A 15957-nucleotide genomic window follows, 5' to 3' on the forward strand; every position below is an offset into this window, starting at 1 on the left:
ATTCTTAACCTTGGTAATCTTATGCAAAAATACAATGTGCTGCTTGAAGATCTATCATAACTACCATGGTCACCACAGTGAAATAAAGCCATTGATTAATTCTCATAGGGACTAATGAGATAAAGGGATGACTGTGTTTCTTTCTTCACAGCTATTGTTTGGTCTGCTGTATACTTCCAACACTTTTTATTGTAGATTTCCAGCATCTACAGCACTCCTCTTCGAAAGTAGCATTTGCTTAGCTTACTTTTGGAGAAGTGGAAGTATAACAAGCCACAGACACAAATACTCAGTTCAGGTTACTGGAGGTGTTATTGTTGATTGAGTTATTGCATTTACTGTTTTAAAATCCTCTTTGTTGAAGGGAGAGGCAAAGACTATTTCTTCTGGTTGGAAAATCTTTCACAAGGACTCTGAATTTAAAATGGTTACAATGAAAAGTGCTGGAAAAAATGTACTCTTGTACATTGGAACATGTACTGAGAATAGTTGAGCAACAATTACTGCAATCTTTTTTAAAAAAGGAAAATCTTCCAACTAAGCAGAATAAATTACAAAAATACATAGAGAGATTAATATTTATTTTTCTGCATCGAAGACTTGCACAAATGTAATGGGCTGAATGTCCTAATCCTAAACTTCTTTGGTCCTAGAATTCCTTATGAAGCAAATATGCAAAACACCTTTGTCGGTGCTTTGCCCTAGAAGAACCCAAATAATCATCTCTCAGAATAGCACTCTTGCATTATTTTACTTAATCTCACAGATTTTAACAGATTCCACTCGACTGGCAAAGATGTAGCTGATATAAAAAAAAACTGAAGACTTGTTTCCTAACTAAATGCATCTTTGGGTCGACAATGAACCTTCATTTAATAATCTTGGTACTTCAGCTTTATAGGGAATTGCTAGCCAATTAAGCTCATTTACATATATAAATTGGTACAGTCATCCTTGACATCAACACAAAAAAAATCACGGCAGAAGAGCAGCCCCAAGCTACCAAAACATTAGTGCTGGGAGAGTCAATGTTGCAGATTTTCCTGGAGAATTAGAGGGGTTGGGGAGAAAGATACAAGGATTCACAATGCCTCTATCATTTCCATTTTAGATATGAATTCTATCCAATTATTTGTAACGGCTGAAGTCTGCAGTTTCTACAACAATCATTCTCTTTTTCACACCCTGCACCAGAACTCATAACCAGTACAATCCAGGATTTGGAATACATAGAGGGTATACTTTCTGTGGCTGGTCCACAAAAGTTGAATGAAACCAGTCTAATTCAGGGCAGAAGTGCAGCATAATACACTTGAATCAGGACTCCAAGAACCTGGGTTCAATCCTGACCTTCGGATGCTGCCCTGTGTGGAGTTTTGAGCATTCACCTGGAGAATGCATGGGTTTTTTTTGAGAGCTCCAATTTCTTCTAAGATTCTAAACACATGCTGGTAAGTTAAGTGATTGCAGTACATTACCCCTCAGCAGAGGCAAGTGGCAAAAGCATCATAGGGGAGCTGACGGGCATGTGTATGAGAATAAGTTGCAGAGCCACAAGGACAAACAGAACTGTCCACTGGAGCCCATGGCCTGTGTTGTAGAGGGCAAGTAATTCCAGCGCTATTTTTTTTAATGAACCATGGAATTTGGAGAATCGTATAAACAAGTTACTCTGTCTCAAGAGCCAATGTAAAAATCTGCAGAGGCCACTTGTTAACTGGTTCTTACAAATAAAACCAGTGCTGTAACATACAAAAGGTCAAACTTGGTCAACCTGAATCAAAATCCTTTGCGAAGTTGGCTAGAACTCAAGTAATTTTATTGGAATTTCATTGAATTGGCAGAACTGAGAGCAATTTAACCTGGAGTGATGCTCACCAACATAGTTAGTGACTTACCAGTAAAATCTTTCCCATGTGTTTTCTCATCGCTGCTCCCATTGATGTCACCATTTTGTCGCTTCTGCGAGTTTTTGAATTCCTTCAACGACAAATAGAGGACCTTTCGGACGACTCTCTCTTCTGACCACGGAATTCCATCATCGTAGTCCTGCAAATACAAGAACAACACAGAATAGGTTTCAGTGTTGACATCTTACAACTGCATAAACTGCACACTGCGAGTCAATTTGAATTTGAAATCTTGTGGTCAAGTATAGACATACATCTGAAATATTTTCTAATATGTCATTTGTGTAACATAATTGTGGTTAAACTTGTCTCAAATATCACCCCCTCTCCTGTGAGAAACAGAGCAAGATGCAGCATAACTTCACAAGAATTTAACCAGAGATGAGGGATTACAAGTATTCAAAAGTAGTGGTTGAGTTTCTCTATAATAATGGTAGATGACTTGATAAAGACCTTGAAAATTAAGAGTAGACATAGAAAAGAGTGGTCACTATTTTCACTGTTGCCAAAATGATGAAGTGAGTGAGTTTAATATAAACCACAAAGTTGAGAGTGGGCAAAAAAAAACTTTTATAGCGAGAAGGTGGTTAGAAATTGAAATTCTCTACCATAAATCATTAGAGAGGCAGAACCCATTAACCCAATTCCCCTCTCAAAAGAATTTTCGGAAAATAGATTAAAATATACATCGAACAAGGAGAGTGGGATTAAACCAAATGGTTTGTAGCACAAATTCCATTGCAGATTTGATAAATTGAGCTCCTCCTCCCTCCATCAGAACATTTTTGGGCTCTTGTGGAGTGTACAAACCTAAATTCTTTAGATTAGTCCTTTGTAACCTTTCACAATTCTAGACAGGACAAATGCTCCCCATTATATCATTCCTGCAGTTACAGATAAACCAAGCTTTGCATTAGTTTTAAACCAAAAAAATTCACATACCACACAGGATCTTAGCTCCTTTAATCCACTGATAAAGATTCATTTACTTAAAGTCAAAAATGAAATACAGCTGCAATATATACAAAACCAAATTACAAACCATCTTAACCAGGATTAAAGCTTTTAGTTAAAAAGAAAAAAAAACTACATACGCTGGAAATTTGAAATAAAAACAAAAATGCCATAAATTATCCAATTTTGGTGAAGGGTCATCAACCCAAAACATCAGCTCATTCTCTCTCAGATGCTGCCTGATCTGCTGATTAACAACAAAAACAGAAAGTACTGCAAATATAGGCTTTAGTTCCTTCAACCATGGAAGTTGAGCCTGGCCCTTTTTACCAGTCCTGTATTAAACAAGTAAACATTGCACTATGAACAAATGGCAGTGAGTAAACAAAAGCACTCTGTAACCCCTGATGAGCACAGAGTGTGGACTACTAATCTACAATACACACATATTTGTTCATTAGATACCATATCTAACTCTACATAAATAATTCAAAGCTACATTTAACAAACAGCTAATTTTAGTAATTCCACATTAAATAGCCAATAGCACAAATGAGATCTAGAAAGAGAGGTTGCTGTGAACTGATTTCTGTCCCAGTAACCAACAATCCTACACTGCCTGGTGTTGTGTGAAACCATACAGATCAAGAGATCCCAATTACTTGTCTTGTTCTTAGGTACTCCTTTACAGTCAAGGAACACTCCAACAAACTTCTACAGATGTACTGTTGGAAGTATCCAGACTGGTCGCATCATGGTCTGGTACGCCAATTCGAATGCACAGGAACACAAGCAGCAGCAGAGTGTAGTGGACTCAGCCCAATACATCAAAGGCACATCTCTCCCCACCATCAGTATATACACCACCATATCATAGCCCAAAAAGCACCGGTAGTTTGGTAGGAGAAATTCTCCAGGGAGATAGACTCCTGATCTTCAGCCGCATCACCACACTTCCCCCACCTCCAACAAGGTTGCACAAGGCCCAATGGAGGGCAAGGACAGGCAATGATCCAACCAGGATGATTAGGTAGTAATAGGTTTCTCAGCTCCAGGTGACCAGCATAGCTTCAGGAGGTACCATGCAGGAGAACCCACCATCAGTAGTATCTACATGAGGTGCTGCCTCAAGAAAGCAACAACCATCAAATATCCCCCATCCGGGCCATACCATCTTCTCGCAGCTACTATCAGGTAGAAGGTACAGAAGCCTGAAGTCCCACACCATCAGGTTCAAGAATAGCTACTTCCCTTCAACCATTCGGTTCTTAAACCAACCTGCACAACCCTAATCACTACCTTAGTAGAGCAATACTATGACCATTTGCACTACAATGGACTTTTTAAAAAAATTCTAGTTATCTTTTTTCTTGTACAATTTATGTTTTTCTTGTGAATGCTGCTTATCTGATGTTATGTGCCTGTGATGCTGCTACAAGTTTTTCATTGCACCTGTGCATACTTGTACCTATGCATATGACAATAAACCCAACTTTAACTTGCTTCCATTATAATCTGTGCGCTATTTCTTTTAAAGTAAATCAGTCAACCTGGTATCACGCACCAACTGGACACTGATGAACAGCTATAACGAGAAAGCACCAAGGGTTGCTGTCGCATAGAGAACAGCCTCCACAAGAAGCAGCTTCAGAAGGGAGCAGAAAATTGGTAAAGTAACTAAAAGATATGGGAGACAACCGTTGAATTATATTCCCTTCTAGCAATGCCAAATGTAGAAAATTAACTGCTAAACATTCACGCAGTGGGGGAGTGCAGGTGAGGGAGAGAGGACCAAAACATGTGACTTGGAGTACTGGATCAAGAGGCAGGACACCAGGAGAATATAACCACATCTATTTTAGCCAGACAGTGAAATGGTAAGCTGGCACGTCAACATGGTTTTGTAAATCCTGAGTGGAGTGGAATTAACAAAAGGAAGGTGTTGCAGTAATATCTGCATTCCAGCATTTAATTGCAGCACAGCTTTTGACGCTACCTGTTCAGAATAAATATTTGTGCTGATGAGGATTGTGCAGTTATCCCCAGCCAAGACTTTGCATGGAACATTAAGAAACAAAGGCACATCAACATCAACACTGAACTCTGCCAAACACTTCTGCACTCCAGTGATAACGTGCTGCTTATGCTGTGGTCACATGGGCTTTACAGTCATTAGTTATGGTTTCTTGCCCTTGAATTCCTCAAATGCTGTACAGCTGCCAAGTGGGAAGGCTACACAGTATACACCCACTGTAAGTGCATTAGCAAAACTCGGTTTGCTTGAATCAGCATTTCCACAGATGCAACACCACCAGCCAAAAACATTCTCATCTCCCCATTGCAAATCAGCATCCACCCCCCCCCCCCCCACCCCACATCATTTCCTAATCAGTCATTTCCTAGTTACAACCTAGGTCGACATGTAGGTACTTGCCTTGATGGGCTTGGAGATCATAGACAGGTTTTTTTTTATTCTGGCTCAGTGGAATAAACCTGGCTCAGGACACGTGGATAACTCAAAAGCATTAAGAGTATTTATATAAAAAGACACAGCAGGTTTTCTTTAAATAAAAGATTTGTAAAAAAACAGCACACTCTAGTCAAGAAGCAATAAAGCCTTACACTTGACGGTAGTCAGAAATTTTCCATTTAAATCAGCATCTTTGCAATGCAAGAGGCGACAGTTACTTAATGAGTTCTGCAGTGTTTGACAAAAGGGCTCAAACCAATGGAGGAATAAAAAACAAAGTCTACAACTATTACATTGTTTAAAGGATGGTAGCTGCTGTTGCTCTGTGTGTAGAAAAGCAATTTTGCTTGTTTGAATTTATAACCTGAAGGCCTCAGATGAAACGCTGAATAATTTTCAGCGAATGTAGGCAACATCTAGAGACTGCAAATTATTCCACAAAGTACAAGTAGTACATCCTCCTCAGATGCTGTGATCAGCAGCCTCAATTCCATTGGATATTGACAGACCCAACAGATTTTGAGATGACTTTTGAGACCAGGATACCCGTCATTTTGACTGACCCAAACTTGATGCCCTTGCACACAAAAATGCATTGGGTTATGTTCAGGATACAAAATTCCAGCATTGGATTTGATGATGATTGCTGCCAATACATTTAAAATGCCTTCCAAATTTCAATATTTACAGGTGCAACAGTGTCCAAAATGGGATGCTAAACCATGATCCTGTCTAGGTGGGTGTAAGAGATTGTTGGCACTATTGGATGAGGTCGGTTGACCCTGGTCAATAGTTATCCCTCAAACAAAACCTATGAAAGATCATTGCATCGTTATTGTACTGAAGAAACTTGCTGTGTAGAAACTAGCTGCCAGTTCCTCCAGAAAGCTACAACATAGAATTATACAAGTTTACGACACTGTGACACAGCTAGTAGAACCACTACCTCACAGCTCCTGTGACCTGGGTTCAATCCTGACCTCAGGTGCTGTTTGTGTGGAGCTTGCATGTTCTCCCTGTGACCACGCGGGTTTCCTTTGGGTGCTTCTGTTTCCTCCCATAATCCAAAGATGTGCGAGCTGGTAGGTTAACTGGCCACTATAAATTGTCCCCAGTGTGTAGGTGAGTGGTATAATTTAGGAGGCAGTTGATGGGAATATGTGGAAAAATAAAATAAATCAGGGGAGATTAGTGTAAAAGTGGTGCTTGATGGTCAGCACAGACTCAGTAGGGCAAAGGGTCTATTTCTGTGCTCTCTCACTCTGTATAGCTGTGGGAGGCCATTGAGCCCATCCATTGAAGAACTAATCCCATCTCCAGACTAGTTCACTGATGGGAAAGGAACATGGAACACTATAGAAGCAGGTCTTTCCTGTTTTATTTTAGCTTCTACTATTCATCACATTCTTAACTTCTTATCACCAGAGTCAACCAAGGCTGAAAAGGTAAAATTTTCCCAGGAAGGAGAATTTTTCCATCTGAGCCTTTCTGAAAGTTTGAACATAAAAACCACTAGTGGTGCTGAAGGACTTCTAAATTGTGAGAGGTGCCTTCTTTAGGATGAGATGTTAAAAACTAATCTGATTGTCAGACACAAAAGATTTAAAGATGGCTAGGGAACTATTGTAGATATCCTGGCCAAAATCCTGTCGTTGATTGTGGGGATTTGCTCTGCATAAATTTCACTACTGCATCTTCAATCGTACCACAAATACATTTCAAATGTTTTCATTTCAAAAGCACAAAAGATGCAAATCTTTTCCCCTCAAGTAAAACACAATGAATGTAATCAGCAATAAACAACTTGGCTCATTAGCAGCAGTTTAACTGCAGAGATGCAAATTAGATGGGTTACAAGCAGATTAGATGGGTTACAAGCACAATACCCTACTTTGATTGGAAAAGTCCCAGACACAGTCATTACTGAAGCATCACTGCAAACCTCTCGATCTAGAGGGGTCTTGAAAGAGGGGGATGCAGCAAGGATGTTTCTTCACATGGGAGAATCTAGAACCAGGGGTCACAGTTTAAAAACAAGAAATCTGCCAATTAAAGCAGAATAGGCAAAAATAAGTCCCCCGATTTGTGCCCCTTTAGAAATATCTTCTTCAAAAGTGGGTGGAAACAGAGCCTTTGAATACTTCTAGGGCAGAAGTAGGTAGATTTTTGATAAGCAAGGGGGTGAAAGGTTACCAGGAGTAGGCAGGGAATGCAGAGCTGAGGTTACAGTCAGATCAGCGCAGACAAATTAAATGTGGAGCAGGGGGCCAAGTGACCCAGCCCTGCTGGATATTTGAATGCTGTGTTCTGAAATTACCATTGGAAATCAGAGGGTAAAAGCCATAAGAGATAACAAGGTAACAAGATTGCTATTGAAGTAGGTATTTTTAAAATATGCTTTTAAAAAATTGTAATTTTTGAACAAGTTAAACAAGTGGAGAGAAATGGACAATGTTTTGGGTCCAGACCCTTCACATGCTGGGTTGTACGAAACTGAGAAGGACAGTTGGAGAATGGCCAGTTCACTCATAGAAAGTGCCCTGACATTTGTGTTCTCAGGATCATTACTTGTGCATTGCAAGACAGGGATCTTGGATCCAATCTGACCTTATTTTTGCACATGCCTGGAGAAGTTTGTATACGTGTAGTCAACAAATACACTCCAGCATCTTCACATCTACATCTTTGTTCTTCTTAGCTGGAAGAATGTTGACCTATAAATGTGGATAGGTCAAAACTAGCAGGCTTTCCACTTTTGCATATTGCTTCTATTAATACCTAAACATGCTTATTTTACATATTCTATCCCCCGCCTCCCCAATCCATTTCACAATTGTATAATAAATTTGTCAGTAAACCCAGTGAGTTTAAAAGGGAGCAGAAATTGAACCTGGTACGTTTTGTCTTGGCAAAACAAGCCAAGACATACAGTCTGGACCATGGCTTTAGCCACAATCTACCCACATTCCCAACAAACACACACCAGATGCTCAACCATTGGAATTTCCAAACAATCAGACAGTGGATTATCAGAGTTTTACTCTACATAATCCAAGAGACTTCAGACGAGAAACAAACATGGAATAAAAGAAAAACTGAACTGTGGCTTGAGTGGTTTTTTTTAGAAATATCACTAGGCAGAGAGAGCAGCAGCAAGCCAAGGGATTTCAGGAAGAGAACATGACAGTGTAGCTGATGTGGCTAAAAGTATAGCAGGAGAAACGTTACACCAAAATAACCAGCTTGCAGAAAACCACACGAGACCTGCTGAGCTGCCCCTGCCCTGAGATCTGAATGAGCAATTCGTTGTGCGGTTATTAAGTGGGAATTTCCTTTATACAAAGTCAGAGTTTGTCGTCTTGTTTCTGACTTTCGTATTCCACACTAGAAAACAGGTGGTTTGCCTTGTGCTGATTGCATGAATTTTAATAAAACTCAGCTGCTTTCTTAAAGCCACTGGTGCCTTAATTGCAATGCAACAGTCAGATTTCTTTCTCCTCTACCACCCATCCTAAAGGCCTGGTCTCATTTAAGCTCAACAGAGAAACCACACTGCGAAGCCGAGTGTTGAATTCGTTGTCATCCGTCACACCAATGTTGTTAGTTTGGACAAAACCCTAGCTCCCAAAAGGCTCATCTACAAGATTAGAAACATGATAAGCGACTTCAAAAATAGCCTACCACAATTTAAAGTATGATCACGGCCAGTGAATTTCCAAGTGCAATTGAGATAAATTTAGAATGTCAGATTAAATGGCTAAAATATCCAATTAAGATCTGATCAACACAACAACATTTTGGAAATGACTGAAAAATGCAGGTTTGTGGTTGGACAAGAGGAATAGGTTAAATCATATTCACTGCTGGAAAACAATGCACAATTTTGTCCGAATTTTCACATAGCTGAATTCTCCCTTTCTCTTTTTTATTACATAATGACTGGTTAAGTACTATCCTAGTTGAAACACCAAAATTAAACACGTTTCCCTCTCTCCCCCAATCTTGATTCAGATTCAGTACCATCCATACTGGTCAGGAGCACTGAATAATTTCTAGCAGGGTGGACAGATATAACTTGATTTCTTATTTTTGAACAATGAACTTATAAACATTAGCATACAGTGGAATTTTAGGAGTGGCCTGTTTGAAAGATAACAAAGATATCACTGCAATTTAAAAATCCAAAAGCCTCATTGACAATTGTCAAATCCAAGTATACAAATTGAACTTTGATTGTACAGATAATTAGTCTCCACCATCCCTTTTAAAATCACACTGCAATTGAATGAAGCTACGTGCAACTTTTCAACACTGCTACAGACTAAAGTATTTTCTTTTCAAATTTTACATCTGGGTACATCCAAAAATACCCAGTTTCGTTGCAGGGAAATGATTTTTGTGCAGGATCAAAGTTTGAGCACTTTGTGTACCCATGGTTAAGATCTTCAGCTGCAAGGGATCATTTGGTGTCATTTCCTCAGTCTCTTAATCCTTAAAGTCATTAAGAGAAAAATCTAAACCAGATCCTCATTTGACTGATCAGCAAATTAAGAGTTTGGTCCAGCTATCAATCACTGCAACATTTAATCTGCTCACACAATGCGCAGCTGAAATCCATCAGTGGCCAGGGAAGAACAAGGATATGTGTGAGCAGACATTAATTAATGTACAATCCTTTCAGTTTGTTTCACTGCAGGTCATATGACATCCTCCGATAAAATCTTTCCCCTTGGAAAAATTTGAAGGCTTCAATGTGTTCATCTATATGCAAATGTATCCTTTTATGGTACATACCTCAAGTAGTTAAAAAAAAATCATCTTTCCCCTCCAGAAATGCATAACAGCTGTATGGTATTTTGTTGCTTAGCCATTCAGAGCATTGGAAACTCTCCTTGGTTCTAGTTTGGGGTGGAAGGTGTGGACAACAAGGACCCTAATCTTGCTCTGGGAAGCAGGAGATGGACTGGGAGCAGCAGTGCAGGAAATGGAACAGATGCCATTCAGATCCCTACCAACTTTGATGAGGGAGAAGCAACAAATAAAGGAAAAAGAAGACATCTTGGAAGCACTGGTATGGAAAGCATCGTCACCAGACTGAGCCGAAGAAACTAGGCCGAGGCTTCTCTTCCACGCAACTGGAGTCAGCCATTTACTCTCTACCGACTGCTTCCACCATCCCATTCATGGTTGCAGGAACTGTAACTCCATTTGATTGTTTTTATCCGAATCCCAAATAGATTTGTTAACAATAAGGTCAAATAATTTATTTTTCCACTGATGAAGAGTAAGAAACTGCATATACTCGAGGAAAGAGTTTAGAAACAAAGTTTGGAAATTGGGGTGAGAAAGCTGGTCATTGAGCAAAACAATTGGGCTATATCATTCAATAATGCAGACGTAACAATACAGACTCAATATCCAGCACAAGACTTTGTATTGAAACAAGCCAAAGCAAACCTTCTGCTTTTTTAAAAAAAAGATAAAACCCACACTTGTCATATTTCTCCATCCCGTCTTTCCACATTTGGGAAGTTTATGGACTTAACCAACTTTTATGAGGTGAGATTGAGAGGAGAAAAGGTTGATGCTGAGAGGCTGTTACCCTTTGTGGAAGAATATATAACCAGGGGACATGGTTTCAGAATAAGGGGTCACTCATTTAAGATGGAGATGCTCAGGTAGGTAGACTTCTGAACTCCGGGTCAGTCAAGTGAAGCTGAGACCAAGATCAGATTGGACGTGATCTGACTGAATGACACAGTAGGCTCGAGGAATCATAGTGTCTACTTCTGCTCCCATTTCTTGGGTTCTGTTGTTCTGACTCTAAATGAGAATGTGAACAAGAAACAAAATGGAAAATTCACAAAGCCACCATATAATTAATGAAAGATGAAGTTGCAAGTGTCCAGAAGATTTCCTCTAATGTTTCACATGATTTACAGGAGATACATACAACAAACATTTTACAGTCTGCTTCTCACTAGCAGATGGAGGCAAACATAACTCAGTACAAGCTTCAAACCACAATATGCAGCAAGTTACTTCACAATCTAAAAGATACTTCTAAAAGATAAGCACAATTTATAGCCCAATTATAATTGTGACTCAAACTCTGCACCATTAATTACCACCTTTGACCACACATTTCCCTAGCACAAGAGCATTGTTCTAACTGGGTTAACATCTTAGATCAAAACTAGTGCACAGTTATTGAAATGGCTTTCAAGAAAATGATCCAATTTAAAAATTACTGCAACTTCTCAGTTAGAAATTTTCCCAACTTCATAAGGAAACATTAGAACATTTAATTAGAGGGGTTTGCAACAAATTGCTTACAACACAATGATCTATTCTCATAGGTTTTTGTTTTCGTGAAAAGCAATTCACTTCAAATTCATTTCATTGCACAGTGCTTTGTGAGTGGTTCAAATACCCACCGTTCCTTTCTAGTCAAGGACTTGCACTTTTAGATAAAACACTGAATTATTGCGAGGAGTAGTAGAGGTAACCAGAATCAATAAGAACTTATCTAACACAAGGAAAGCCTGTTAAGCACGTGAAGGAGACAAGAGTAGGAGTTATCCAGATAGGGTCAGGTGAAGCAGGATGGGAGGAGGCACATGTACAGCATCAATCAATTGGGCCAAATGATCAGATTTTATGGTGCAAATTCCATTCAACTCTGTTGAATGATTCCTTTACAATGTTTGCTGATTTAGAGGTCTGCCAGGCACAGAATCCAAACTTTTCATCACAAGGCAGCAATTTAATACTCAAGAGTCACATGATCATTTCTCTCTTTCAAAACAACCGAGCCTTTGAAGTCAGCAGGGCTCCTGTCCCACTTGTGTGATGCATTTCCATGACCTGTTTGGTTCTCTTGCTTCACGGGGAGGTAAATCTTAAATCCAAACACCAAGGACTGTTAGAATCAGCAGTTTCAGAAGGCATATTAATGGGAATGGAAATTAGACTTTATAGGGCAACCAGACCATTGAGATGCAGTGCATCAGCATGGCCCACAGAGACGCAGAACTTATTGAGTGAATAGGGTTTTATTGTAGGGCAGGATTGAACATTAGACGCATTTGGTGTAAGAAGGTGCATCAACAAATATTGAATTGTCAGGAAGAATAAGCAAATTAGAAATTACCAATGGAATACTGGATTTTATAGCAAGGAATAGAATGTGAAAATCAAAAGAATGGTGAATTTATACAAAATCTTGGAGGAGGCGGCCACAACCATGCAGTTTTGAGATTTATGTGAAATGAAGGGACTCTGAGGCAACAGGGAGAGAGATTACCTGGGATGAAGCCTGATATGCAGCAGTACAAAGATACATTTGAGATGCTGGGCTGCGAGGAGGCGGCGGCACCAGATTACGGGCTGCTTTGACAGAACAGTTTAAAAATGGAGATGGGGCACCGGAGTTGGAAACACAGCTTCAGCAATCTGAAGGATCCTGAATAGGTGGGCATCAATAAAAATTGGGACAGAGAGCAGGAGGAAAAAACTTCATTCACATGCACACAAATATGACACGAATTAGTTAGGCCAAACACACAGCTGCAAAAACCCAACATGAATATCCAGTTTTCATATGTAAACAGGCATTGTGCTCAACTCTGAGAGCCAAAAAAAATTCCATCAATATTCTCCTTGCCAACTGTGTCAGCACAATAAATCGGGTTTACAGGCTGGTTAGATAATGCAAGGGCAGGGAGGACACTCTTCTATTTATATAGCACCTTTTATTGCTAAAACTATATACAGTACTAAAGGAATGTTATATGCTTAGTCATTATTAGTCTTTTCCAGAAACCTGCATGCTGCTTACTGGTCTGTCATAAAAGTAGAATGTGAAATCAAAAGTACATTGGATCTGTGCGTGGAACTGTGTGAGATCTGCCAGAGGATGTGCTTTTTAAAAACAAAACAATAGGGGCATTGTTCCATCTATCACACAATGTACAAAATCTATCTGGCTACTTTCCCTGTATTTGATTCATATGTTCTACACCTCTTCATTTCTGATTTGTTGCTGTTTTGCTTTGAGTCAGACATGAAGGAAATGTGGTATTGGCAGTGCACAAAAATGTTGGGAAGTCTCACATACATACACACAAACACAGAGTTCAGTAATATTTAGTAACAACTGCATCCCTGCATCTTTCTGTGCCCCATTATAAGGGCCAAACTTCTCCCTCTCTTTTCTAGTATGACACCACAGCACAGTTCTTGAACCTTATGATCTTATTCACACACAAGGGCAAGGAGGAAACAACCCACATTCTAAATGGAGGCAGCTACACCACTGCCATAAGTGATGGAGCCCACTTCCGCCAACTAACGTGCATCTGGTGAGAGTTACTGGACGCGCATCAACCTGGTTGACTTTCCCCCTCCCTAATTTCTGGAGCTAAAGAAGCATGCGACTCCCTGATTATTGCCCAGAGGTTTGTTCTGGGATCAAAGTGATCTGTATAAAGTTAGCTTCTCACTCAAGCCAGCAGAGGGACCTTGTAGCGAAGTACATGGGAAACTAACAAAGCCAACAACATTAAGCAAACAAAAACAAAATCAATTTTACACAGTAAACATATCAACAATACTTAACTGGCAGATAAATACACCACCACGTGATTGAACCACACAATGTTCTAATGAATCTATTTTACATCTGCCATTCTTGAGATGTCTATCACACTAATGCAAATTTCTGAGTCACTTGAAGAAATGTATAAAGACAAGGACAAAGACAGTCACTGGGAACGTCAAGCAGTCCAGCCACAAACTGGAGCCACAATGTCTCCTTCCTATAAACTGATCTATGTAGGGACTTAAATCTGGCATTTATCAATTAACCATAAAGCAGCAAATAACTACCCATTAACACAAGAATGCACTGTATTTCATATTCCAAAAATAAATCCAGTAAATCCTCTGTCAGGCAGGAAAATGCAAAAGCTATTACATATTTCTTGCTTGCTGCAAAAAGATTTTGAGTATCATGCAACAAATAAATGCAGCCTTTTGACACAAGGGGGAGAATGCCTGACTCCCTCACAAACGGTGGGTTAGAAAAAAAGATGGTAAACTGTGGGCTGCAGCAGTAATCTATGGCTTACTTAACAACGATCAGCTGCCGGGAGGTAGTAGAACTTGGCAGCACATTTCACGATACAACATGGAGTTGAAAACAATTCATCACCTGGCGATGCCCACCAATGTCTCTAAGTGTACTGTAAACTGTTTAAAAACCGAGTACCAAAATCTCCATACATACAACACCTCCCCCAATACATACCCAAAATACAAAGTCTGCAAAACACAAGTGAATCATGTGTACATCTGTAATAAAACCAAAGCAGGAGGAATCAATTCTTCTAACCACTTTTCTTGGTTGGCAGATGTAATTGCATAATCCACACATCAAACCTGAAATTTCTAAACAACAGAATCCATATAAATGGGAATCCTGTGACAAGTCAGACAAATAGAAATGAATAAGTTCTATAGGTAAAAATGACAAAATAAATGCTTAATTTAATTATTTGTCTGCAATCTCTTAGATGGCAAAATATGCCATTTGTTTTAGAAATGGTATATAATTACTAACAGAAGTGAAGCTAATGGCAACAAAAGAAGTTGCAGCCAAAAGCTTTGACCGATAGCTGGGTGATTTAGATATAAAACGCTATTCTGACTCAAGGTTACAAGAACAGGAAATTAGGTTTAATTGATACTTCATAATCTAATAAATGTAATTAAATATACGCCCTTTCCAAATGAAGCAATAAAAATTGGCATGAAACAGTCAAGTGTAGTGACAAATAAGTAGCTAAACATGGCAGCCATCTGTATACAGCTTGTTTTTGAGAAGAGTCTTGAAATCAGTGTTCAGTCATTTGGATTTTAAGTCACCTGAGAGTCTGGACAGAAGGTGGGCACGATGCCTAATAATCTTCACAGTGTCATGGAATTCTAACAGGAAACAGAATCCTGGTTTAACATCTTATCTGAAGAAAGGCAGCTCCAACCACCGAATCTTTCAATAACTATCACAATGAACAGTTTGCCTAAAAAATTGAGTCCAAGTTTCACCTACAAGACAGTAGCAAGAGCACATTATCAAATGAAACAGTGATTCATAGACAATGCTTGCCCTTTAAGGGTCATCTTCATACAACTGTAAAGAGATGGGGTTATAGATCACTTAGCGGACTTATCTCCAGAACTTGAGCTCAACTGGGCTCTCCTGAAATTTGAAACACCCAGCCAAGCTCAGGTTGAAAATCTCACTGGTACTCGCATTACACTGGCACGAAGTTGGGATAATTTTCCCCACAGATCCTAAAGAGTAGTAAAAAAGCGTCATTATAGTTGAGCAATTAAGGCAAAAAAGACCTTTTAATTCCTCAGCTGAGAAGCACTGAATACTTCAGCCAAGGGAAGTTAAGTGACATTATGTGGAGAAGGAAAACAAATAAGTTATCTCCATGGTAGAAGAACCCAAATACACTGCATTAATTTTAATGGCAAAGTTAAAACAAACTTAATGAGTCATGCATAATGATACAGTGGCATGCAAAGGTTTGGGCACCCCTGGTCAAAATTTCT

The 15957-nt window shown here is 39.3% G+C and overlaps 1 protein-coding gene across 1 annotated transcript in view; it reads right to left on the reverse strand.

Annotated features, from left to right (window-relative positions):
* jarid2a (jumonji, AT rich interactive domain 2a) overlaps positions 1 to 15957 on the reverse strand; it is a 288957-nt gene that overhangs the window by 140236 nt on the left and 132764 nt on the right. Inside the window, 1 exon segment of the mRNA XM_052015784.1 lies at positions 1899 to 2049. Coding sequence (XP_051871744.1) covers positions 1899 to 2049 — 151 coding nt within the window.

Source organism: Pristis pectinata, chromosome 5 (genome assembly GCF_009764475.1).
Source record: "Pristis pectinata isolate sPriPec2 chromosome 5, sPriPec2.1.pri, whole genome shotgun sequence".
Taxonomy (NCBI): Eukaryota; Metazoa; Chordata; class Chondrichthyes; order Rhinopristiformes; family Pristidae; genus Pristis; species Pristis pectinata.